The sequence below is a fragment of the Hemiscyllium ocellatum genome, chromosome 7, assembly GCF_020745735.1.
Source record: "Hemiscyllium ocellatum isolate sHemOce1 chromosome 7, sHemOce1.pat.X.cur, whole genome shotgun sequence".
NCBI lineage: Eukaryota > Metazoa > Chordata > Chondrichthyes > Orectolobiformes > Hemiscylliidae > Hemiscyllium > Hemiscyllium ocellatum.
Genome location: NC_083407.1, coordinates 19,108,375 through 19,134,635, shown reverse-complemented (window position 1 = coordinate 19,134,635; position 26,261 = coordinate 19,108,375). Strand labels below are relative to the sequence as shown.

The window sequence follows — 26,261 nt, the reverse complement described above, 5'->3', positions numbered from 1 at the left end:
AGAATATGAGAACACTGAACACTAAAAATTGCTTCATGCTAAAAGTGGAAGTTATCTTGAATGTTCTCATTTCTAGGTAGCATGTTAATCCAAAATAATAAGCAACAGCGAATCGATTCTTTGATGTGAGTCTCTTTGATCTTGCTATCTATTTATCTATTTATTTCCTCCATACCACAAGGGCAAATAGCCTAACTGCAATGTGCCATATTACACTCTCTCATTAACCTTTCTGTGCAGAGAAGAGATCCCTTGCGTGAAGTAAAAGACCACAATAAAATGCATTGTTTTGTGGGGGTGGGGGGGGAGTGCTTCAAATTTAAGACAAAATTAAACAAAAAAGATGAATGGAGCACACTCAAAGGGATTAATGAGTTTGCCCAATTCTCATTATTCATGCTTGAATGTAATTTCAAGCCATGCTAAGAAATACTGAACCTTGTAAAAGATCAAAGTGAGAATTGCACTTACAGAGGGACTTTGAAATATCATAAAACACTTCAGGTCTTTGAGACAGGCTGCCTGTCAAAATTGAAGTCTATGGGGGGGGGGAGGTGTCAGGGGAATGGTGTCAAATAGAACAAATGACTTGCCCACTCTCCTTGCACACATTACGGTGAATGGGGAAGGCGCCTGGCAGCCTGTGTGCTCTTGGGCCTATTAAGATCCTAGAATGACCAATTAAAGAGAAAGACTGAAACAAGGCAGACTCACAGTCACTTTCACTATGTAGGCTGCTGTCAGACAGAAAGAGGTGGGTGGAATAATCTTCTTTCAGGATTCTTGGTACACAAAGGGTCACATTCACACGCCGACAGACATACACACACACACACATGCACATACACACATGCATGTGCATGTGATCACACATACACACATGCATCCACATAGGTACACACTCAGTTGGACATGTGCACACAGACACTGACACATCACAATACATATATACACACAAGCATGAACACACACACACACTCACATATATACAAATGCACACAGATGCATGCATGTGTCCACACGCACCCCCCCCCACATGCATGAACACATGCATAAACACATACATGTGTGCACACACATGTTCACATAGGCCACACAGAAACATGTACACATATACACACACAGATGCACACACATTGGGTCTGCCAGGATGCCCGTTGATATTGAGTGAGGGTTTCTGTTTGGGGTATTGCAGATTTTTTGTTGCTGGTGGCGGGGGGGGGGGGGGTCAGATAATACATCCCCGTAAAATACTAACCATTTCCAATACAAATAAGTGCTTTGACACTGTAGATAAATTATAGAATTACATAATCGTACGATACAGAGGCCTTTGGCCTATTGAATGCTCCCACCTAAAATACACCAAACCAACACTACTCTGACTTTCTAGCAGTCGGCTTACAGCCTTAAATGTTATAACATTTCAAGTACTCGTCCAAGTAATTTTTAAAGGTTGTACCTCAACCACCCTCCCAGATATTCTGGGTGAAAATATTTGCCCTCACATCCTCTCTAAATTTTCTGCCTTTTAATTTAAAATTATGCCTTCCCATTATTGACCCTTCAACTGACACAATCTGGAAACTTATTAGATATTTGACTAGAATAATGTCATACAATAACTAGACTCACTGATAGGACTTTGCTAATATTTCATTCCAGTCTTCAAGGTCCTGCAATGTGGTGATTTAAAATTCATCTTTGATTTCAGCCCTTTCATGCTTTTTTTCCTATTCCTACAACTTACTCTTCTTTCATTAATCATTCACGGGGTGAGCGTGTCACTGGCTAGGCAGCACTTATTGCCCATCCCTAATTGTCCAGAGGGCAGTTGAGAGTTAACCACATTGCTATGGGTCTGGAGTCACATGTAGGCCAGACTGGGTAAGGATGACAGACGTCCTTCGCTGAAGGACATTAGTGAACCAAATGGGTTTTTCCAACAGTTGACAATGGACATAAAGTCACCACAAGATTCCTAATTCAGGGCATTTATTGAATTCAAATTCCACCAACTGCAATGGCAAGAATCAAACCCAGATCCCCAGAACTTTATCTGGATCTCTAGGTTAACAGAGAGAAGGAGAAAGTGAACACTGCAGATGCTGGAGATCAGAGTCGAGAGTGTGGTGCAGGAACAGCACAGCGGGTCAGGCAGCATCCGAGGAGCACAAGAGTCAATGTTTTGGGCATAAACCCTTCATCAGGAATTAAGCTTGTGGGCCGGCGGGCTGGAAGATGAATGGGAGGGGGTGGTGCTGGGGGGGGAAGGTAGCTGAGAGTGCAAATAGGTAGATGAAGGTGGGGGAGAAGGTGATAGGTTGGAGAGGAGGGTGGAGCGGATAGATGGGAAATAAGTTGGACAGGTCAAGAGGGCAGTGTCAAGTTGGACACATGGCACTGGGATAAGGTGGGGGGAAGGGAAGTGAGGAAACTGGTGAAATCCACATTAATCCCATGTGGTTGCAGGGTCACAAGGCAGATGGTAAGGCATAAGTTGAAGTGTTCAGATGTGGAAGGAACCCCACCAACCTCTGTATGTATCATTTCATCCCTCCACCACTTCTGCCACCTACAAACAGACTCCACTACTAGGGATATATTTCCCTCCCCACCCCTATTAGTGTTTCAGGGAGACATTTCCCTCTGCAACTCACTTCTCAGATCGACGCCCCCTACCAACCCACACCCCACTCCCAGCACCTTCCCCTGCCACCATAGGAAGTGCAAAACCTACGCCCACACCTCCCTCCTCACCTCTGTCCAAGGTCACAAAGAATCCTTCCACATCTGACAGAAATTTACCTAACCCTCCACAATTGTCAGCTACTATATCCTCTGTACCTGATGTGGTCTCCTAAACTTCAGGGAGATAGGACACCAACTTGTGGAACATTTCAGAGAGCATCTCTGGCACACCAGCACCAACCAACCACATCACCCTGTGGCTGAACTCCCCCTCCCACTTCACCAAGGGCATGCAAGTACTGGGCCTCCTCCTGCATCAAAACATAACCACTTGATGCCTGGAGGAAGAAAGCCTCATCTTCTGCCTTGGGACCCTGCAACCACATGGGATTTCACCAGTTTCTTCATTTCTCCTCCCTCACCTTATCCCAGTCCCAAGACACTGCCCTCTTGACCTGTCCATCATCTTTCCCATCTCCACCCCCCATCTCTGATCTATCACCTTCTCCCCCACCTTTATCTAACTATTGCATCTTCCACTCAGCCCCCCCCCCCTCTCAGATTTATCTCTCAGCCCCCAACCCACAAGCCTCATTCCCGGTGCAGGGCTTATGCCTGAAACATTGATTCTCCTGCTCTTTAGATGCTGCCTGGCCAGCTGTGCTTTTTCCAGCAACATACTCTTGTCTCTGGATTAACAGTCTAGCAATCATGCTACTAGGCCATCGATTCCCCTGTGCATAACAGTCGAACATAATGTCTTCATAACCCTTGCAAACCTTTAATCTAGTCTCTTTAAGCATTCTTGATTTCATTTTACTCCACCATTGATGGCTGAGACCTCAGATGTCAGAGCCCTCAATTCCTCCTTGAAGAACAAGGATAACGGTGCATTATCAACATTGCCACTAAATTCATCTCTGAGTCACACATTTTCCTCAGGTGAACTTTTATTGCAGTTCCTTCATTGTCACTCCTTCACAACATTGTGGGAGCATCTTTGTCACATGGATGGTCATGAGTCCAGCGGTAGAATCCCAGTACCTTCTCAAGGACATGTAGGCAGATGGATCTCTCAACAATGCCCAACTTCGAGTTAAAACAAATTACTGAGTCAAAAGGATTTTACTTCAGTTAATAATGAGAAGCTGAATTAATGCACAGAACAGATGTTCAAATTAAAAGAGAATTAGTACTTCTTTAGTTACAAAAAATTTAGAATATTGCTTTGCTGATACTTTTTTACTTTTCTGATTTATTTTTGGTTTCAAGTGACAATGCAGTGAGAGTACAATTCTTGACCCATGCACCAATTTACCTCCAGAACATAGTGGTGTAAGGAATCTTTGTTGAGGTCACCTTCAAACCACTGACATTTGTCCTCAGGCTGTGAGGAATATAATTGGAAGGGAACGTTCAGCTGGATGTAATGAGAAATAACCTGGGGCATTGTGAGCATCTATGAATATAATCAGAGACCTTTAATATTTGGAGAAAATGAATGATTCTATGTTATATAGAGCAACAGGTTTGAAGGAGTTGGAGAGAGCTCCGCCTAATTGAAGACAGCATCAGGAACTGTAAAATTATAAGGACAACATTTCGATCCTCCAAGGACCTTATATGGTGAAGACCTTTATTCAAATGGCTTGCAATAGTCTTCCTACAGTGTAGAAGCAGGCCATTCAGCCCATTCTGTCCACACCAACCCTCTGAAGAGCATCCCACCCCCATACCCTATAATCCTGCATTTCCAATGGCCAATCCACTGAGCCTACACATCTTTGGATTGTGGGAGGAAACCAGAGTACACAGAGAAAGCCCACACAAACTCCACACAGGCAGTGTCCTAAATCTGGAATCGAACCCAGGTCCTTGGCGCTGTGAGGTAGCAATGCTAACCACTGATCCACCATGCCGCCTCAGCGTTAGTAATAATGTCTACCTCATACTGATTGCTATTTTGCAACAAATTGCACCATGTTTCAGACAAGAAATTGTCTTCGTGTTAAGACTTTCCTCTCTCACTATTAACCAAATGGGCTGTTAAATCAAGGCAAGAAAAGAGGATGGCAGCAGCAAACTACCCTAATTCCAAGCTTGTAGTGGCTATAATTGCAGCACTTACAGTCCCACATGTTGAAAGAAACACAACCACTATCTTCAAGCAAAGGTCTTTGTCTTCTGTCTGTTGACATTTCTCATCATCTGTACCATTGCTCAGATTCTGCAACTACTAGTCTGAGATTGACAAATGTTTTTGGATCTGTGAAGAACTATGCACATTGTATACACGAAAAATATTTCAACTGTCTGCAAGTATCTCCGTGAAAATATTGCATTCCAAGCTAGCTGGATGGAAGGATTTTACAACTCATACTTATTACATTGTTAATTTTCCCTCTTTGGTATTAAAACTAAGTGCAGTGCTCCTATTGTCATTTTGTTCCAAGCTGAGTTTGCTCTGCACAAATAATCAAACCAGGATCTCCAGATATAGCTTAGATTACTTACTGTGTGGAAACAGGCTCTTCGGCCCAACAAGTCCACACCGACCTGCCCCACCCATTCCACTACATTTACCCCTGCACCTAACACTACTGGCAATTTAGCATGGCCAATTCACCTGACCTGCACATCTTTGGACTGTGGGAGGAAACCAGACCACCCAGAGGAAACCCACGCAGACACGGGGAGAATGTGCAAACTCCACACAGTCAGTCACCTGAGGCAGGAATTGAACCCGGGTCTCTGGCGCTGTGAGGCAGCAGTGCTAACCACTGTGCCACTGTGCTGCCTACTTAGCATTTGTGCATAAGTCACAGCAACCAGGCTAATGTTTTTAGATTCTGATGGAGAGTATTCCAGCAGGGGATTCCAGGCTGGATCAAAAAAAACCTGGAACGAGTAGATTGGCATATGAGGAAAGGCTAGACAGACTGGGTCTGCATTCCCTGCAGTTTAGAATACTCCAAGGTGACTTATTTGAATCATATAAGATCATGAGGGGACTACAGCAGCTGGATATGGAAAGGATGTTCCTCTTGTGGGAAAATATAGAGCTAAGAAAGTAACTTAGTTGAAAAATAAGTGGCCACTTAATACAGAGACATTTCTTTTGTCTCAGAAGGTTGTGGGTCTTTGAAGCTCCCTTCCTCAAAAGGCAGGGATGCTGAATTTTTACATGCTTCTCAAATCAGAGGTAGAACGATTATCAAGGAGATAAAAGTTTTTTGGAGATAGGCAGGAATGTCGAGGTGAGGTTGAAACCCAATCAGCTGTGATCTTATTGCATAGTGAAAGAGGCTTGAAGGGTCAGGTGGCCTATTTTGTTCCTTGTTCATACGTCCTAAAGTAAAAAGAATAATTTTTTAAAAAATCTTCGAATTGATTTCACCACTGAGAGAGAAGATAGAATGCTCGCAATGTGCTGTCACAGCCTAACATGATATTTGAATGGGAGAAGTGGGGAGCCTGGACTGTATGTGTGAGTCAGAAATATAGCTAATGAACCCACACTGGTTCATTAATAGCCAGAGGACAGGCTTGACATCTAATTAAGAATAATGGGTAGATGGAGGATAACTAGGAGGCTTTTCATTATAGAAGCAACGATAAACTTGGAAATGACACTAACTGATTTAACTGATACCTGAAAATTGGCTCCGATATGACAAACACATATCCCAGTTTTAGTGCTGTCATTTTAACTGATGAGAGAGAGAGAATCCCCCAAGATGGAGCCGTCGTCTCTTCAAATGTCGAATTCAAAATGGAATAAGTATTGGGATTAGATTGGTTAATTGCTTGTTTTTGACCAGCACCAACTCAATGGGCCGAATGACCTTCTGCTGTGCTGTCTTTTGGACTCTATTTCTGTAAGGCTTTTGCAGCCAGGGCATTATTGCTGGAAGTTGGGAATGGGAGAGTAGAGAAACTCATCTGCAGGATGCCCTGCATTTCCAGTTGTATTCAGGCAAACAGCAAGGGTCTCTGAGACTGTCTTGTTCTCTCCCACATACGCCCTCAGCGCTGCCCCTAGAACGTTGCCTCAGGGTAGAAGAACTGTTCCCTGGTGCTTACAGGAAACTGTCTTAGACAGTTAACCTGAAGTGCATTAATTGCCTAACTGTAGTTCACAGGAAGGTCGCCCCAATTCCCCCAAACCCATCCCATTCCTCCTGTGGGTGAATGGCCAAGGTTACAAATTCTGTGTTTGGCTGCATTCATGCCTGCTCCCATTAGAAACTAAGAATTCAGTTTGCACTTCACAGGTATCTTCTAATCTGGTTGGTTTAATTAACCAATATTAAAATCCTTCGACAGTCCTGAATGCCTGTACGTTGGCTTTGGCACAAACCTGTCACAAGTTATGACAATGCAGTTCTGAAAATATGGAAGACGTGGTTGAATGTAAAAGAGAAGCAAAAGCAAGGATGAGCAATAAATGCAGGTTTATCCAGCAATGCCCACGTTCCGTGAATGAACTCTTTTCAAAACATTATTTCTTGCATATGTAGTGTGATGAGGATCATGATAATGGCAGATTTCTCATAGTGAACTGTTGGCAGACAGAAGCATAGAAATTGCTAGAAAAGCTTAACCAGTCAGGCAGCATCTGTGCAGAGAATTCAAAGTCAACATTTTGGATTGAGTCCTCAGGAAGGGTCACTGGACCAGAAACGTTAACTCTGATTTCTCTGCACAGATACTACCAGATCTGCTGAGCTTTTCCAGGAATTTCTATGTTTGTCTCAGATTTACAGCACCTGTAGTTTGTTTGGTTTTAATGAATTATTGGCAGACTTGCCTCTGCGATAGTTTTCCCGATTAGGTTAGATTCCCTACAGTGTGGAAACAGGTCCTTCAGCCCAACAAGTCCACACCGCCTCCAAAGATTAACCCACCCGCACTTACTTACCTCTGACAAAAATACCTAATACTACGGACAATTTAGCATGGCCAATTCACTGATCTGCACATCTTTGACTGCGGGAGGAAACCCACGCAGACAAGGGGAGAATCTGCAAACTCCACACAGACAGTTGCCTGAGGCAGGAAATGAACCTGGGACCCTGGTGCTGTGAGGCAGCAGTGCTAACCACCGTGCCGATCTTTGAAGAGTGCTGAGAATGATCCATAATCTGTTGAATGGTTGGACCACAGGAACTCCTGAAAGGGAGGGGTTCTGATGTGGGGAGACCGACAAATGGCTTTCTTTCAGCTATGACTGTTACCCCAAGCAAAAAAAAACCTGGGAACTTCTAATGCGAATCTGACACTCTCCGACTCAACACGGACATCTACCATAAACCGACTGACTCCCACAGCTATCTGGACTACACCTCCTCCCACCCTGCCCCCTGTAAAAACTCCATCCCATATTCCCAATTCCTTCGACTCCGCCGCATCTGCTCCCAGGAGGACCAGTTCCAACACCGCACAGCCCAGATGGCCTCCTTCTTCAAGGACCGCAGATTCCCCCCAAACGTGGTCGACGATGCCCTCCACCGCATCTCCTCCACTTCCCGCTCCTCCGCCCTTGAGCCCCGCTCCTCCAACTGCCACCAAGACAGAACCCCACTGGTTCTCACCTACCACCCCAACAACCTCCGTATACAGCGTATCATCCGCCGTCATTTCCGCCACCTCCAAACGGACCCCACCACCAGGGATATATTTCCCTCCCCTCCCCTATCAGCGTTCTGCAAAGACCACTCCCTTTGTGACTCCCTCGTCAGGTCCACACCCCCCACCAACCCAACCTCCACTCCCGGCACCTTCCCCTGCAACCGCAGGAAATGTAAAACTTGCGCCCACACCTCCTCCCTCACATCCCTCCAAGGCCCCAAGGGATCGTTCCATATCCGCCACAAGTTCACCTGTACCTCCACACACATCATCTATTGCATCCGCTGCACCCGATGTGGCCTCCTCTACACTGGGGAGATGGGCCGCTTACTTGCGGAACGCTTCAGAGAACACCTCAGGGACGCCCGGACCAACCAACCCAACCACCCCGTGGCTCAACACTTTAACTCTCCCTCCCACTCCACCGAGGACATGCAGGTCCTTGGACTCCTCCACCGGCAAAACATAACAACACGACGGTTGGAGGAAGAACGCCTCATCTTCCGCCTGGGAACCCTCCAACCACAAGGGATGAACTCGGATTTCTCCAGTTTCCTCATTTCCCCTCCCCCCACCTTGTCTCAGTCGGTTCCCTCAACTCAGCACCGCCCTCCTAACCTGCAATCTTCTTCCTGACCTCTCCGCCCCCACCCCACTCCGGCCTATCACCCTCACCTTGACCTCCTTCCACCTATCACATCTCCATCGCCCCTCCCCCAAGTCCCTCCTCCCTACCTTTTATCTTAACCTGCCTGCCACCCTCTCCTCATTCCTGATGAAGGGCTTATGCCCGAAACGTCGAATTTCCTGTTCCTTGGATGCTGCCTGACCTGCTGTGTTTTAACCAGCAACGCATTTTCAACTCTGCACTGTTTATCTTGTTTGTATGTATAACTCACCCAATTAAAAAAAAACATTGCACTCCATAGAGTCTCTCTCTCCCTTATACTGTGTGTTTAAAGAAATCCACATCGGTTCCCAGAAACTTACAAGATAATCATTAAATCCATTCAAGACGTAGACCAAATTCGCATGCCACTTGTTAAAAATCCAAACTCTAAAATAAATGATGTTAAAATATTTATAAATGACACAACTCATATCATAGTCACTTTCATTTTCACAAAAAAAGATGTTTGAGGAACACTGAGCTTTTGCTGCTGTTCATCATTCTCATGGGAAGTGGTTAACATTTATACAGAGGTCTACACAACAGCAACTGAGTGCTTGTGAGTTTTAAAATGGTGATTTCGGCTTGGGTCCTTCACAGCACTAAAAACTACAAAATGGTTTGAAGTCTTTTCTAGAAGTTTCACCTTGCATCAAAATTAGAGAGACTGTGAAGTGATACCAATACTGTATCAAATTATTTCTTGAGGTGGCCTTGTATTGTTTCTGCTAAATGAACTTTTAAGTTGATCAGAGGGCTTTTCTCAAGTTATTTCACTTTCCTATGTTGATTTGAAAAAGAGATAAAATCAGAATAATCTTCAGAATAACTAGCTTTTTAAAATGACTTGAAGCAAATGCTTAACAAAACTTTCAGTCCACAACATGCCTAATAGTGGCTGTTACTGTATGTCCCTCAGATGGTGTACCATTCACATGGTGGATCGGGGGAGCCAATGAAAAGCAAGTTTACTGGGGCGGTTCATCGCCAGGAGTTCAAAAATGTGCCTGTGGATTGGCAGGGGACTGTTTAGATACAAACTATGACTGCAACTGTGACGCTGATAGTGATAAATGGTAAGTTAGACTTTAATTTGAGAAAATAACTGCAGCTTATTGTGTTTTGCTTGAGTGACAATAACTCTTAAATGTATTACTGGAGGGAGAGACATGTTGTCAAAACTTGCATGCCTCAGAACTAATGAAAGAATCTCAAATTTCATATAAAAAGAACAATTCATGCTACTGAAGAAAAGAATCTCGCTTGGTTAGGAAGTCAACTCTAGCTTGTCAAATTATCACCATGGAGAAAGCAATGGAGAAATATAGGTTCCCATGTAATTCAAATAAGCAGAAGTCTTGAACGTATTTCTTTGTTTGCTATCACAAATCCTTGTCTATGAATGTATGTCACTTTTATTAAGTGTATATGAACCACATTGAAAGCTGAACTGATTATTATAAATTAGTTGTTAGTGTAGCTATTATCCTACTTTGGGTTATTCAGCAAGTGCTGTCCAATTTGGGCACCTCTTGGAATCACACTTAACAGTAGATGTTGTGCTTTGACTTTTGCAAGTACAAGATGGTTGAACATGGTTTGAACTCTGCCTATTTGGGAAAAAAAACACAGGGACATACTTGATTCAATTAGCCAGTCACTGGGATATATATTTGAATTAAATTGAATTTATTGTCACATGTACTGAGGTGCAGTGAAATACTTTGTCTTGTGAACAATACAGGCAGATTAACCAGCATTGCATTGGCACAATCACTACTTAGACATGTAATTGCAAATTTAATAACTTGTCCATGTCTTAACATTGAAACGACAAATGTGATAAGATATGTTGTGACAGCCTTAGAGTTATAAATGTATCTAATATGAACACAGCACATAAGAAATAGGGACAGGAGTAGACCATATGGTCCATTGAGTCTGTGCAATATGATTGTGGCTTCAACTTCATGTCCCTGTTCACTCTCCAAATTCCTTGATTCCCTAACATATTAAGATTCTATTGGTCTTCACCTTAAATATAGTCAATGATGGTGTACCCAATCATCTCAGATAGTGAATTTCAAAGATTCATAATCCCTTGTAGAAAAAACAATTCTGCACATTCACATTCTCAATGGTCAGCCACTTATCTTGAGGCTATGCTGTCATGTTCTAGATTCCCCAGCCCAGGGGAAAAACAAACTCAGTCTGTGCCCCGTCAAGCCCATCAGACATTTATATGTGTCAACTAGAATATTTTCATTGGAAAATGGACTGGATGGAAAACTTTCCAGTCTTAAGTACAGAAAGCTCCCTGTGGGGTATGAATGAAGGGTGAAGCGCAACTTCATTAGGTGGTAACCCAAATGACCACCTAGCCCAGGGAAAACACATAGATATGCATAACCAACATTATACCTTTAATCTCTACCATAATATTTGCTCCATTCTTCAATGTGCAAACTTTATTGAGCTCTGAATCAGAACAACTACCACTCACTGCTGTACAAAACTGTTACCTCATTTTGATTGACTTGATCAAAAAAATCAATAGAGTCCTTAGTGTTCATCTCATGAATCCCGCAGAACTATCCATTTCCCCACCATCATTCATTCTTTCTTTCTGAATTGAAAGGAATAGACGTTTGGTGGGTCTTTCCAGGGAGTGAAGACGTAAGTATGCAACATAAACTGCGGTGCCCCAATCATGAAGGGCATAGATAAAAGTGAATAGCAGGGATCTTTATCCCTCAGGTGGCGAAGTTCAAATTAGATTACATATTTTTATGGTGAGAGCAGAAAGCTTTAAAAAGGACATGAGAGGCAACGTTTTTATGCAGAGAGTGATTCATGGGTGGAATGAACTGCCAGAGGAAGTGGTGGATTTAGGTACAATGACAACATTTAAAAGTTATTTGGCTAAGTAAATGAATAGGAGAATGTTTGGAGGGATATGGGCCAAGTGCAGACAAGTGGGACTAACTTAATTTGGAAACATGGTCAGCTGGACTACTTGAACTGAGGAGTCTTTTTTTCCATGCTGTATAACTCTATGATTCTATGTATGTATATATATATATGGTAGCGCCTTGTAAGAGTAGATGGCCTGTTTTACTGTCTGAGTTCTGTGTATATCATATATCCCTATCTCACCCATTACCTCTGGGATCAAGCATGAAAACAGTTTTCAATTAGAGTGGAGTGAGAAGATCGAAGAGTTTTTCTTTACTGGGGAATGTTGATGGTGGAACTTTGTACATTGCTGATACTGAAATAGGATTTCAAAATATGATAAGCAATCCAGGTTTTTTGAAATGTTCACTTCAAGAGTTGATAATTGCCAAATAGGAAACAATGACAGAATTACTGTGCAATTCTCTCCTAAGTGCCAGAGAGGAATTGAGCACAATTGTGACAATCTCTCTATCCTGCTGTGGGTACATGTGTCGTGACCTTCATTTTCCAGAGAAATGAATATCCTCATGTGGAGCTGTGGCTTGTTAAAATGTCAACAGTTGACTGCCGCATTCATTGTCATGTCTCTCGGTGTCTCCTCAGTCGTATTCCCTATAATATACTCTACCAATGATTAATTATCTCAGTTTCTCACAAAGTGGTCTGAGCAATTTAGACAAGTCCCTGAAGGAAGTGCACTGCAGAACCAGAATTTGGTGGTCGTGTTTTGAGAGTAAAATGAGTGCCTGTAATTCATTGATGCCGGAGATAAAAATTAATATCTGCCCTATGATAAATTATGTCTCTGAGGATCAACATGGTTCTATTACTGGATTGAGTTGTATAAGGTTCATAATCCTTACAGCACAGTCAAAATTGAACCCAAGCCCCACTTGTCTGAGCAGGAGCAGTTTCTGAGTAATTACAAAATATTTCTTTCTATTTTTCAATGGAAATTTGTTTTTGATTAGATTAGATTACCTACAGTGCAGAAACAGGCCCTTCAGCCCAACCAGTCCACACCAACCTGCTGAAGAGTAACCCACCCAGACCCATTTCCCTCTGACTAATACACCTAGCACTATGGGCAATTTAGCATGGCCAATTCAACTGAAGGAAACCGGAGCACCCAGAGGAAACCCAGCAGACACAGGGAGAATGTGCAAACTCCACACAGACAGTCGTCCAAGGCTGGAATCAACCTGGGACCCTGACACTTTGAGGCAGCAGTGCTAACCACTGAGTCACCATGCCTCCCCTTGCTCAACATACTTCATAATCATGTTGCTGATAAAGCTTTGTGATTAAAATAATTTAATAGCCAGGTTTGAATACATTCCAAGCATTTTTTGTCTTCCAGTTAACTTTAAAAGTCATGTTTTTGATTTTTCCTAAGTTAAATTAGTTGGTTGACCATATTAATAACATACTAAGTAACATGAAATTAATTATGCATTTAACTCAATTAAATTCTATACAAAATAGTTTTAACATGTAATATTTCAATGAAATTTATTAAGTAGTTATTTTAGTATTATGATTAATATATAATGACATGTAATATGCTAAATATTTAACTAAATTATCTGATTCAGACATGGTCAAGTAAAATTGGATGAATAATGGGTTAGATGCCTACTGGAACAAGTGCACTGTTCAAGAAAGTCCTGATTTTGAATGATCATTTATTGAATGAGATATGACAAATAATTTTTATATTAAATGATGTTCAAAAATTGCTTTGATTGCATTATGTTTAATGATTTTACTCATTAATAATGAATTATTTTAATTAATTTGGCAATGTTTTATATTTTTCATGATTTGGGATATTCTACATTGCTTTAACCCTATCATTCCAACCCCAAGGAATTTTTTTGTTATTGCTGAGACTACTACAGCAATCCAATCAGTATATATTAATATGTTTCATTACATTATATAATGTATTTCACATTCATTCACTGTATTAAAAAATTCTACAATATTTGAACTTCTAATTTTATCTTCTTTTTCATTTTTTAAAAAAAATTCAATTCCTAATTAATTTTCCCTACTGGCAGATTGGAAAATTACAAACGTAATTCAAGGAAAGTGTCCAAAAGCACGAAACAGCATGCTTGCTAGTCTTGCGTCTGCCACAGTGAAAATACCAGCATCTATTATTAAAAAGATAGAAAATCAACACAGGCAGACCAAGTAAATAGGCTCCAATCGTGTGCTTACTGTCAGGGGCCTGTATAACACTCCCACAAGGGTTCTGAAGGAGGGTTTAGAGTCATACAGCTGCACAGCATGGTAACAGACCCTTTGGTCCAACTCATCCATATCAACCAGATATTCTAAATTAATCTAGCCCCACTTTCCAGCATTTGGCCCATATCCATCTAAACCTTCCTATTTATATACCTAGCCAGATTCCTTTTAAACCACTAGATATGAAACCTTAATTGTGCTTTCTCCCCATAGATGCTTTCAGACCCGCTGAGTCTCTGAACAATTTCCGATTTTGTTTGCTACATCAGTCTTTGAACCACACATTTGTCTCTTCAAACTGAATGGTTCTATGCCCATGTACTCATGATTTCAATAATAGTGCACAAATCACGACTTTTGAGGTTGTGTCTTAATTTGGCATCTATCACTACCTACTGACTGCACAGAATCTCCTTATTTGTCCTGTTTATCTTGTTGCTAGCTTCATGACCATGATCAATAGATCATCCCCTTCCCACTGAAAATTCCTCTTCAGCTCTGAGCAGATATTCTAAAGCTGACACCAGGCTTGCAACACAGCCTGGATCCATGCTCATTGCTGTAACAAACAGTGTCCAATCCTCCTCACTGACTTACCACTGCATTCCCTCGAACATAGCTTAGAAAGGCATTAATTCATTGCAATCTCCCATTTAAGAATGAGATGAGGAGTTTTCTTATGTTCTCTCAAATGGCTGATAGTTATTAGAATTCTCTTCCACAGAGAGTAGTGTAGACTGGGTCATTGAATATATTTGAAACTGTTTGAGTGTAATTCTAATCAACAGATGTGTCCAGAATTATGGAGGCAGGCAGAAAAGTGAATTGGAGACTACAGTCAGATCAGCCATGATCTTACTTATTGATGGAGTGGGTGCAATGGGCCAAATAGCCAAGTCCAACTCAAAACTGTTATGTGGTTGTATATTTTTGTACCATAAATTATTTGTTTCATTTTTCTTAATTTATAAGCAATATCTCCAGCATTTCCACCAAATTATGCAATACAATAGCTACCCATCTGTCCCTTTTAATCAAACGACATACGCACTAACATAAAGAAATCTTGCATTTACATAGCACCGTTCAAACCCTCAGGATATATCAAAGCATTGTCCAATCAATGTCACAGTTTTGGAAAGTGATCATTGTTGGAATATACATCATTTGCAGACAGCTTGGTACCCAAAACAGCACTGTGCTGATTCTCTGAATGTGGTTTTAAGTGGTATTTGCTGGTTATGAGTTTTGATTGCAACACTGGAGAGAAGTCTGCTGCTGTCCTTTGAAGCAGTGCAAAGGCGTATTTTAATTTACTTCAAAGGTTGGACTGGGTCTTGGTGCAACATTTAATATGAAAGACAGCATTTAATTAACTTAGGGCTGGATGTCAGGCAGTCCAGTTGCTCACTCCTGCTGTTGCAAAAGTTGGCCAGCAGCCATTGCACCTGAAAGAAACCTGTCCTGGAACCAGACTGTGAGTTGAAAGCACAAGTTGTGGGACTTCTGCCCCTCAACGCAAGGGATTCCTGCTCTCGAGAGTGATTGGGCAACCAAATTGGCCTGCAGCTCCAGAATCTGAGCAACACTGAACAGAGGGAGCTGCCAACACTGCAGACACGATGGGAGGAATTTCAATATTTCCTGAAGTCAAGTGACTCCCTTAGTTTTGGTGGATTGAGACAGTCGAGGGAGTGGTGGGTTTGGGTTGGTTGGGGAGGAGCAGGAGGAGGATAACACGCAGGGCAATCCATCAAGTTTGTTGCATTTCTCCTCCCTTTTATGTATTCATACTTTAAGAAAACTGTCAATTCCCATGCTAATTATTATGGTATAGGCAGCTTAACAATTGAATCCATTGGCTTGAATGCAATATTTTTATTGGTTAAATATTGTTGGTGGGTATCAAGTGTTGTCATATGATTGGTACCACACTGTTAGATTGCATCCAGACTTGATGAGAAGGCAACACTATTTATTGTATTTTGTACTAACTAATATTATACATGATAAACATACATGAGGCTCTGACTTATAATTATACAATGTAATATCTTATTTATCTTCTGAATGGGACAAGATTAATTTTGGACATCTGGTCAGCATGGATAAGTTGGACTGAAGGATCTGTTTCTGTGCTGAACGACTCTGATTGCTCATGTCTGTGGCTGTTCTTGAGAATCACACATTAAGACCATTAAACAATAAGATGAAGGAGGAGAAGTAGGCCATACAGCCAATTTAGTCTCCTCTGACATTTTAGTATGCCTTGCCACATGCTTCATTCAGAAAGTACCAGCTGTGCCCACACTGTGATATTTATAACCAGTGATTTGCCACTTTGTGAACATTGCCACAGGATTGCTCCAGGCTCTTCATCCCCTTACACAATAGGAAGCTTAACTGAGTGTTTTAAAATGGTGTTGGGGCTACCAATGTTAGCACCAACCCAATTTTTGCATTATACGGACAGATTGGCAGAGGGTGGGCAGAAGATGGACTTTCATCCATATTCCCTGTAGCTGTACAGTGGCATCGTTCTGTAGCTGTGCAGCTGCTGGAAGGTTCCACATATGCTGGTTCGATGTCCCAATGCTACTTGGGAGCTGCTGCCACATATGGACCTTGGAGATCTGCACAGCAGAAAAAATAATGAGTGAGAACACTTCCTTGCCAGTCTCCGAATTTTACGAGCTCTTTACCTACTCCATTATAAACATTCAGTGGTGGAGGTTGGAAAAGAGAAGCAAAATCCAACCCTCAGCTTAGTTGTGATGGAATCCCTCAGTGTCATCTTGGGTTTTGTTCTTGAGTTTGTGGGGCTTGAACCTGAAATCTTCTGACCTATAGGTCACCACAGAGTCATTGCTGAACCCTTTAAATCAAGAAAATTCAGCTGAAAATATCACTTGCACCCTGACAATTGTCTGCAACAAAAACACAAATTGACTTATTCCATAAGTAACCCTGATGATAAATAATGTATCGCAAATGACTTGTATGAAGTCCCCTAGGGCTCATCAAGAGGAATGCTATTGGGAAAACATGTCACTCTTCCTGTCTGTCACACCTCTGTTGTGACACTTGAAACAGAATTTCATTTTTCCAATCGGTAGATAAGCAAATTCTGTCAGGATATATATATTTTACCTTTAAACAAAGGTAGCCAAATTGTTGACAGTATCTTAATTAGCACAGGAGAAACCTCAATCTAACCAGACAGGAAATGGAGCCAAAATAAAAAGAAAATCCCCACTGGATTTATTGCCAATTATCTTAAATCCTTGTTCTCTTGTTATTGACCCTCCTGCCAGTGAAAACAGTATTTCCTTCCTTACCTACTCTGCCAAACCCCAGAGTAATTTCTATTTGTGTTTAATTTTGTACAGGTCTAGTAAATCTACTCTTAACCTAGCATCTCTAGTTGTTATGACCTTCAATGCAGCGCCTGTTACGTTTTCGGAAGCAAATTCCTCAGTAGCTTTCAAAAACAAATTGAGAATGTGCTTAAATGTGAGAAATTGACAGGATTGCAAGGTAAAAGTGAAACCAATGGGTAATATTTTTCAAAGAACTGCCAAAGACACAGTTGACCAAATGGTCTTTTATTATGCTGTATGCTTCTATGATGTTCAATATGTTTAGTGAGATTCAAAAGTCAGAAGTTAATACAAATTAGTGAGAATTTTGTAGTGCTTAACCTAAATTTCAATGTAATTATCTTAGAATCCCTACAGTGTGGAAGCAGCCCATTCAGCCCATCGAGTATGCATAAATCCTCTGAGGAGCATCCCATCCAGATCCTATCCCCCTTACCCTGCATTTCCTGTGGTTAATCCATCTAGCCTACATATCCCTGGATATTAAGGGGAATTTAGCGTGGTCAATTCACCTAACCTACATATCTTTTGGATTGTGACAGGAAACTAGAGCACCCAGAGGACACTCACACAGACACGGGGAGAATGTGCAAAATCCACACAGACAGTCACTCAATGATGGAATTGAACCAGAGTCCCTGTCACTGGGAGGCAGCAGTACGAACTCTTGAGCCACTGTGTCACCCTAACTCAAATCAAATATAAAGAAGATCTGCAAAATATGAAAAGAAAACTATTTTAAAAAGTAGATGATAGGAATAAATTCAGGAAGGCTGGAGAAACTCGATAAGTCTGTCAACATCTTTAGAGAGAGAAGCAGAGCATGTTTTGAAAAGATTTGTAGCTCAGGTTGAGGTTCTGGATGTAGGTTTGCTCGCTGAGTGGAAGATTCATTTCCAGACGTTTCGCCATCCTAGGAAGGACAAGCCAAACAGAGACATGCATGAGAATTCTTAGAAACATGGCATTCCAACCAGAACTCTATCAACAAACACATCGAGTTAGACCCCATCTACCACCCTCTGAGAAAAAAGAACAGGAAATGACATCACAAACCTAAAGAAACCCAAGCATATAAATAGAAAGCAGTAATCAGCAGCAGTGCTTCGCCTGGAGGCCCACTGAAGATGTTACCTAGTAGGGTGATGAAACGTCGGGAAATGAACCTTCCAGATCAGCGAGCAAACCGATATTCAGAGAGAAGCAGAGTTAGAGTTTTTGGTCTGCTGTGCTCTTCTTCTGAACTGGTTCAGTTCTTAAAAAGAGGCAAATCATTTTTTTTCTCTGCTCAGATTCTGCTACAGCTGCTGAGTTTCTCCTTTTTGCTCCAGCTTTCCAGTATCTGCAGTATTTTGTTTTTATGTGAAGCAAAGGTGAGGCCTGGTCTACATGCTGGAAGTTCACAGCAACTCAAATCACTTCCAGCTCGGGTATTAACAAATTAACAAGTGGGTGTACAACTGTTTTCCAGAAAGTTCAGGTAATTCCACTAAATAAGACATCTTTGTTTATTCAGGTTAGCAGTTCAGAATTTAACAATCGTGACCACAACAAACTGTCATAGTTTGTCTTCAGTGCAGTATTGAAATTGAGAGAAACGCATGGAGCCTGCAGGTGTATCATTAAACCTGAAAATCTAGAATTTTCTAACAGGAATTTTAACCTTCTCATAAATTGTTCTGGTAAACACCCAGGTTTGTGATCAATTTGTAATCATTGAACTAACAAGAAAAACTTGCCCTCTTATGCTGCAATTCTTTCTGAAAATCTTGAAAACACATGGTGTTGAATGACATGCAACTGGGATTCTAAAAGTGCAACAGGTTCACAATTATTACCAAACAATAACTGCATAGCCCTGAAAAGCTAATTTCATATTTGTGAAATATTAAATTTCTCCATTATGATTACAAAAAAGTCCCTTTATTTTTAAAACCACTGTTTAAAAAGTTTGTTTATGCCATTTCAACTTCTACTTAATTTTCTGCATATGACTTAATTATTATTCTATCGGAGTCATCAAGTTAGCGAGATATACAGCACAGAAACAGACCCTTCAGTTCTATCCATCCTTGCCGACCAGATATCCTAAATAAATCTTGTCCCATTTGTCAGCATTTGGCCCATATCCCGCCAAACCCTTCCTATTCATATACCTGTCCAGATGCCTTGAAATGTTGGAATTGTACCAGCCTCCACCACTTCCTCTGTCAGTTATTCCATATATGCATCACCCTCTGCATGAAAATGTTGCCCCTTAGATCTCTTTTTAATATTTCCTTTCAAACCTTAAACCAATTCTCTCTAGTTTTGGATTCTCCCACCCCTGGGAAAGATACCTTGTTTATTCACACTACCTATGTCCTTCATGACTTTATAAGCCTCTAAAAGGTCACCCCTCAGCCTAGGGAAAATAGTCCCAGTCTATTCAGCCTCGCACTATAGCTCAAATCTGGGGCATTAATAAATAGATATATCATTAGGTAAATGTCTATAGTATGTGAATAAACATATTCATAAATTAATTTATAAAATCAGTTATATCTCAACCTTTATTGATGCAACTCTCAACCCGTTCAGAAGAACTCATCTTTCTTTTTATCTGAGATATACTTTTGTATTTCTTTACGCAAAGATTACTCAGTACCTCATTTAACTAAGATTGGAAAGTATACATGTTTTTAATTGTGAAAGTTACTAAAAAGTCTTACTTCTAACTTGTCTTTAAATGCATTTTAAAGTCTACAACTGCATGGTCCAATCCATAAAAATACAGATCTCGAAACTCATTATTTTATTTACACTGTCTGCATTTATGTTGTTTTATCAACACACAGGCCATAACAAATACAAGGGAAGGTAGGTATATTTTGAACTTACTGTCATGTTTTTGATGTTTTGTCTCTTGTTCAAAAAAATTGGAAGATATTAACTTACATTCAGGACAATGACAATGAATGTCAGATCATTTCTGTAATAAGTGACTCTTCTGTTTCACTATTTTTACAGTCACTGCTAAATCTGATCCCGCTTGTGTTATTGATATTGATGTATCTTTAATTGAAATATATTTGTCCCATTCTACTTATTGGCAGGGCTAATGACACAGGACATCTTTCGTACAAAGATGATTTACCTGTAACGCAGATTGTTATTGGGGACACAGACAGAACACATTCAGAAGCTGCCTATAGGGTTGGACCACTTCGTTGCTATGGTGACAGTAAGTCTCAATTTTTATTTCCGGAACAGATTCTGTTCTGATGATGCCAACTTCAACAAAGGGAGCTTCCAAAATGTCTATGTTCTTCCTCAACCGAGGATTTCCCAGCGCAATAATTGACAGGGCCCTCAGCAGTTTTTGACCCATCTTCTGCACTTCAGCCCTCACCCCTCTCCTCCCTCCCATAATGGTGATAGGGTATCCCTTGTCCTCACCTACCATCCCACCAGCATCCACATCCAGAGGATCATAAGCTGCCGTTTCCGTTACCTTCCACGGATGCCTCCACCAGACATATATTCCCCTCCCCTTCATTGTCAGTTGTCCACAAGGACTGTTCCCTCTGGGACACCATGGTCCACTCCTCCTTTACTCCCAACACATCCTCATGCTCCCATTGCATTTGCTATGCAGTTGCAGATTGTAAAACATCTGCCTGTTTACTTCCTCCCTCCTCACCATCCAATGCCCCAAACACACTTTCCAAGTGAATCAGCACTTCACTCAATTAAGTCTACTGGATTCACTGCTCACCGTGTTGTTTCCTCTACATTGGGGAAACAAAGCACAGACTGGGTGATCACTTCACAGAACACCTCCTAGATTCTGTCAGCCAAAAATGACCCTGAGATTCCAGTCACCTGCCACTTCAATACACCGCCCTGTTCCCTGGTCAACATCTCTGTCTCAGGCTTGCTGCAGTGCTCCAGCATTGCTCAGTGCAAGCTTGAAGAATAGCACCTCATCTTCTGCTTGAGAACTCTATAGCCTTCTGGACTCAAAATCAAGTTCAACAATTTTTATTTCCAACCCCACAAACCAGGCCTTGCTGTGACATGGTCTGCTATTATACACAGGGCGAAAGTGACTACTGCAGATGCTGGAGCCTCGGGTCAAGGATGTGGTGCTGGAAAAGGACAGCAGATCATGCAGCGTCCGAGGAGCAGGAAAATTGAAGTTTCGGGCAAAAGCTCTTCATCAGGAATGATGCTGGCAGCATCGGGGGTTGAGATATAAATATGAGGGGGGTGAGCTCGCGGGGAGGTAGCTGAGAGCGAGATAGGTGGATCGAGGTGGGTGTAAAGGTGATTGGTCAGAGGGAAGGGTGGAGTAGATAGGTGGGAAGGAAGCTGGACTGATGGGATGGGTCATGAGGATGGTGCTGATCTGGAAGGTTGGAACTGAAATGAGGAAACTAATGAAGTCCGTACTGATACCATGGGGTTAGAGGGTCCCTAGGCGAAAGATGAGGTGTTCTTCCTCCAGGCATTGGGTGGTTAGGGGGTGGCAAGGCGAAGGCCCAGGACCTGTGTGTCCTTGGCAGAGTGGGAGTGGGAATTGAAGTGTTTTGCCACGGGGCGGTGGGGATGATTGGTGTGGTGTCCCGTGAACTCCCCCTCCCACTCTACCAAGGACAAGCAGGCCCTGGGCTTCCTCCATCGCCATTCCCTTACCACCTGATGCCTGGAGGAAGAACACCTCATTTTCCCCCTCGGGACACTCCAACCTCATGGCATCAATGTGGACTTCATCAGTTTTCTCACTATCCTCCCCCACCCCTTACCCCAGTTCCAAACTTCCAGCTCAGCATCATCCTAATGACTTGTCCCACCTGTCCATCTTCCTTCCCACCTATCCACTCCACCCTCCACTCTGATTTATCACCTTTACCCATACCTCCATCCACCTATTGCACTCTCAACTACCTTCCCCCGAGCCCCACCCCCACTCTCATTTATCTCTCCACCCTGAGACTCCCAGACTCTTTCCTGATGAAGGGCTTTTGCCCGAAATATCAATTTTGCTGCTCCTCAGATGCTGCCTGACCTGCTGTGCTTTTCTAGCAACACACTCTTGACTGCTGTTATACCCACCCCATTATTCATTCTCATTAGTATCTATCCATTCTCCCAGGCTGACCTTCATCCATCCTTTATCTGTCCAACTACCTTTCTCTCTCTTTGGGATTATCTCCACCAATGTTTTTCTCCTCTCCCTGGCCCCACCTGATCCTCTGTACAAAGACTATCTTTTGCCTAGTTACCATCAGTACTGAGGAAGAGTCACTGGACCTGAAACATTAACTCTGATTTCTCTCCACAGATGCTGCCAGACTTGCTGAGCTTTTCCAGCAATTTCAGTTTTTGTTACAGATTCATGACAGTTCATAAACTGTTGATAGTAGTCAACAATGCCTCATGTTAATTTCCTGTTTGATAACGTCTCTAAAACTGAACTTGTCCTATTGCTTCTTATCAGTATCTATTTTTCAAACTCTGAATATATTTTGCTACATATAATTAAGCATGAAGAAAGTATTCAACACTTTGTACCTATAACAGGATAACAATCCAAAGTGTTCAAATGTCATCATTGATTATAAACACAGAATTTTACAAAACTTACAGCACATTAACCTTCCTGTCCGAGCTGCTGCCCAGCTAATCCCATCTTCTACTTTTGCCTGGAGTCTTGAAAGTTATAGAGCTTCAAGTGTTTAGAGTTTCTGCCTCCATTACCCGATTTATCAGTGAGTTCTAGACACCATCATTGTGAGAGTTAAAAGTTGCTACTGAACCTTCTTTTAATCTTATGATGAATTTCTTTATATCTATGCCTCTTCATTAGTATTGCAAGGGATCATTGGAGTCCAGAGACATGCATGCTAGGTAGACTGGCTATGCAAAGTTGCCCATGGTGTCCAGGGATGTGCAAGCTGAGTGGATTAGCCATGGGAAATGCTGGGTGGGGATGTGGGGCTGGTGGTATGCTCTTTGAAGGGGCAGTGTGAACTCGATGGGCCGAATGGCCTGCTTTCACATTGTAGGGATTGTATGATTCAATGATGATGGTGATGATGGCGATTGATATCTCAGTCAAAGGAATTATGTCCTTCTGATTGACTTTAATTAGGTTTGTCAGAATTCCATGTGTGTCGATTAAATCTCATTTTTTCAGTTTAAGGGAAAACAACCCCAGCCTTTACTAATTAACTAAAATCCTTCATCTTTGGAAGCATCCTTGTAAACCGTATCCTCTTGTGCTATCACAACCTTTCTGTGATGTTGTGACCAGAACAGTAGGCATTATTCTGGCTGTGCCCTAATTAGAATTCTCTACAGTAATGGCATAAACTCCTCCTCTTATCATCAAGGCTTTGGCCAGTGAATGAAAGCATCACATATGCCTTCTTGACCATCTTCTCTATCCAACTTCCTTCAGGGATGTGTTGACAAGGTTCATCTGTCACTCTTTATGCTTTCGAGAATCCTATGATTTATTGTGTGCCACCTTGTATCATTTGTCTTTCACTGTTATGTACCTCACACTTGGATACATCAGTGCTGGATTTCTCTGAGACTGGCGCTGAATGCACACAAGGAGTGTTTTGGTTGGAATACCTGATTGCTACAGCCAGTGAAGAAATACCTAGCAAGATAAAAGGTCAATTGGCAGAGAAATGCGAGACAGCAGCAGCTGGTTGCCAACACACTTCAGTGCCAGGTTGAGCGCTCAAAGGAGGATAAATGGTGCAAGCAATAGGTGGGCAAATTGTTGCCTTGCCAACAGTACAGATTCTTGATCTGCCTATCCTCTTGAAGCCAGTGGTGTCCTCCTATAAGCTAGTGAAGATGGAGATTAGCCATTTCCCCTCTGATTTTAGCCCTCTTCCCATGAGTATCACACAGATCTTCCTGCAGCCTCAGAGAGAATAAGTGACTGGTCATTCAGATGTGTGCAGCACTTTCCTGCTGAGCAAGAACAACACAGCAAGGTGAGGGCTTAGGGCTTGTGGGTGCAAAGTAGTTACATGAATACAAATGACTTCATTGTGAAATAGGAAAGCCATTCGAAGTGGTTAAACATTGCTAGCAGCTGAAAACAGAACTCTGTCAATGTTTGCTCCATACCAGATGACTGAAATGATAAGGAGAGTCAGTAGTATAATTTTCTCAGCAGGAGGTCAAAGGTGCAGTGCAGGGGAAATTGCTCACCGAAATGTCGAGAAAAGGTGATAAGAAGACTTGTTATCCAACTTTGTAGCTTGGTCTGTCTTTAAAATTTCAGATCACGTTAGCGATGCAGGAGAAGACAATAAAAACTGAAAGAATTGTGGATGCTGTAAATCAGAGACAAAAACAGAGATTGCTGGAAAAGCGCAGCAGGTCTGGCAGCATCTGGGGCTGAGTTCTGAGTTAACCTTTCCGGTCGAGTGACCCTTCCCCAAACTAGGAAGTGGTTCTGAGGATGGGTCACTCAACCAGAAATGTTAACTCTGATTCCTCTCTAAAGATGCTGCCAGACCTGTGAGCTTTCCCAGCAATTTCTATTTTTGTCAGTGAAAGACAATGTTTGTTTTGAAGCTTTCCCTGTAATCAAGGGCCATAAGAAAATGCTGTGTAATTTGGATACTGTGTTCCATAAAAAGGTAAGAACAGGGTAGGAAAAGGCCTTGGATTTTTCACATCAAGCCAGTCAGTATCCGGAGGTGGAAAAGTCAACATTTCAGGGTTACACCGGAAACATTGACTTCTCCACCTCCTGATGCTGCCTGCCTTGCTGTGTTCTCCCAACCTCCTGCTTGTCTACTTTGGATTCCAACATCTGCAATTTTTTTTTTGTCTCTCACCTTGAATTTTTCACACCTGCTTTGTCATTCAGTAAGATTTAGCTGCTCTACCACCCGAACTTCACTTCCCACACTGTCCCCTTTAAATCCTTTACAATAGTTTCTTACATTACAACAGTAACCACACTTCAAAAGAAACAAGAACTTCATGGGTTGCAACATGCTTTAAGACATCCTAAAGATGTGAAAGGTTCGGTTTAGGAGAGAAGAGAACAGGAGCAAGCAAACAATTAAAACAGCTTCCAAGTCATAATTAAATATTTATTTAAAATCCCCAAATTTTAAACTTCTTTTTTGCTTGTCCAGGACATTACTGGAATGCGGCATCATTCAACACTGAATCTTTCTATCTCCACTTCCCCACCTTCCACGGTGAGCTCAGTGCGGATATTTCATTTTTCTTCAAAACGACAGCTTCCTCAGGCGTTTTCCTGGAGAATCTTGGAATTAAGGACTTCATAAGAATTGAGCTGAACTGTAAGTAAGGAGGCATTTATGTGGGATGTTGAATGTAGAAAAGTACAGTCTTTAGCCTTGTTAAAACTGTCTTCATACAGGAGTAAGGCAAAATGAATAGGAATGCATCAGAAAGTATCAGTATTCACAGTATCAGAAAGCTTGCATAAGTAGGAAGAAAGGTGAGGAGGATTGAAGGCAACAATTAGGGAACTAGGGTGGAGGCTTAGAGCTAGAACAAACAGAGTTGTTATCTCTGGCTTGTTGCCTGTGCCACATGCTAGTGAAGCAAGGAACAGGGAGAGAGCAGAGCTGAACACTTGGCTGTAGGATGGTGCAAGATGGAGGGTTTTGGATTCTTGGATA

At 41.9% G+C, this 26,261-nt stretch overlaps 1 protein-coding gene across 1 annotated transcript in view; it reads left to right on the top strand.

The window, feature by feature from the left end:
• LOC132817391 (contactin-associated protein-like 5) overlaps positions 1–26,261 on the top strand; it is an 899,316-nt gene that overhangs the window by 551,541 nt on the left and 321,514 nt on the right. The window contains exons 14-16 of the mRNA XM_060827811.1: positions 9,912–10,068; positions 20,682–20,809; positions 25,746–25,916. Coding sequence (XP_060683794.1) covers positions 9,912–10,068; positions 20,682–20,809; positions 25,746–25,916 — 456 coding nt within the window. The remainder of the gene's footprint in view (positions 1–9,911; positions 10,069–20,681; positions 20,810–25,745; positions 25,917–26,261) is intronic.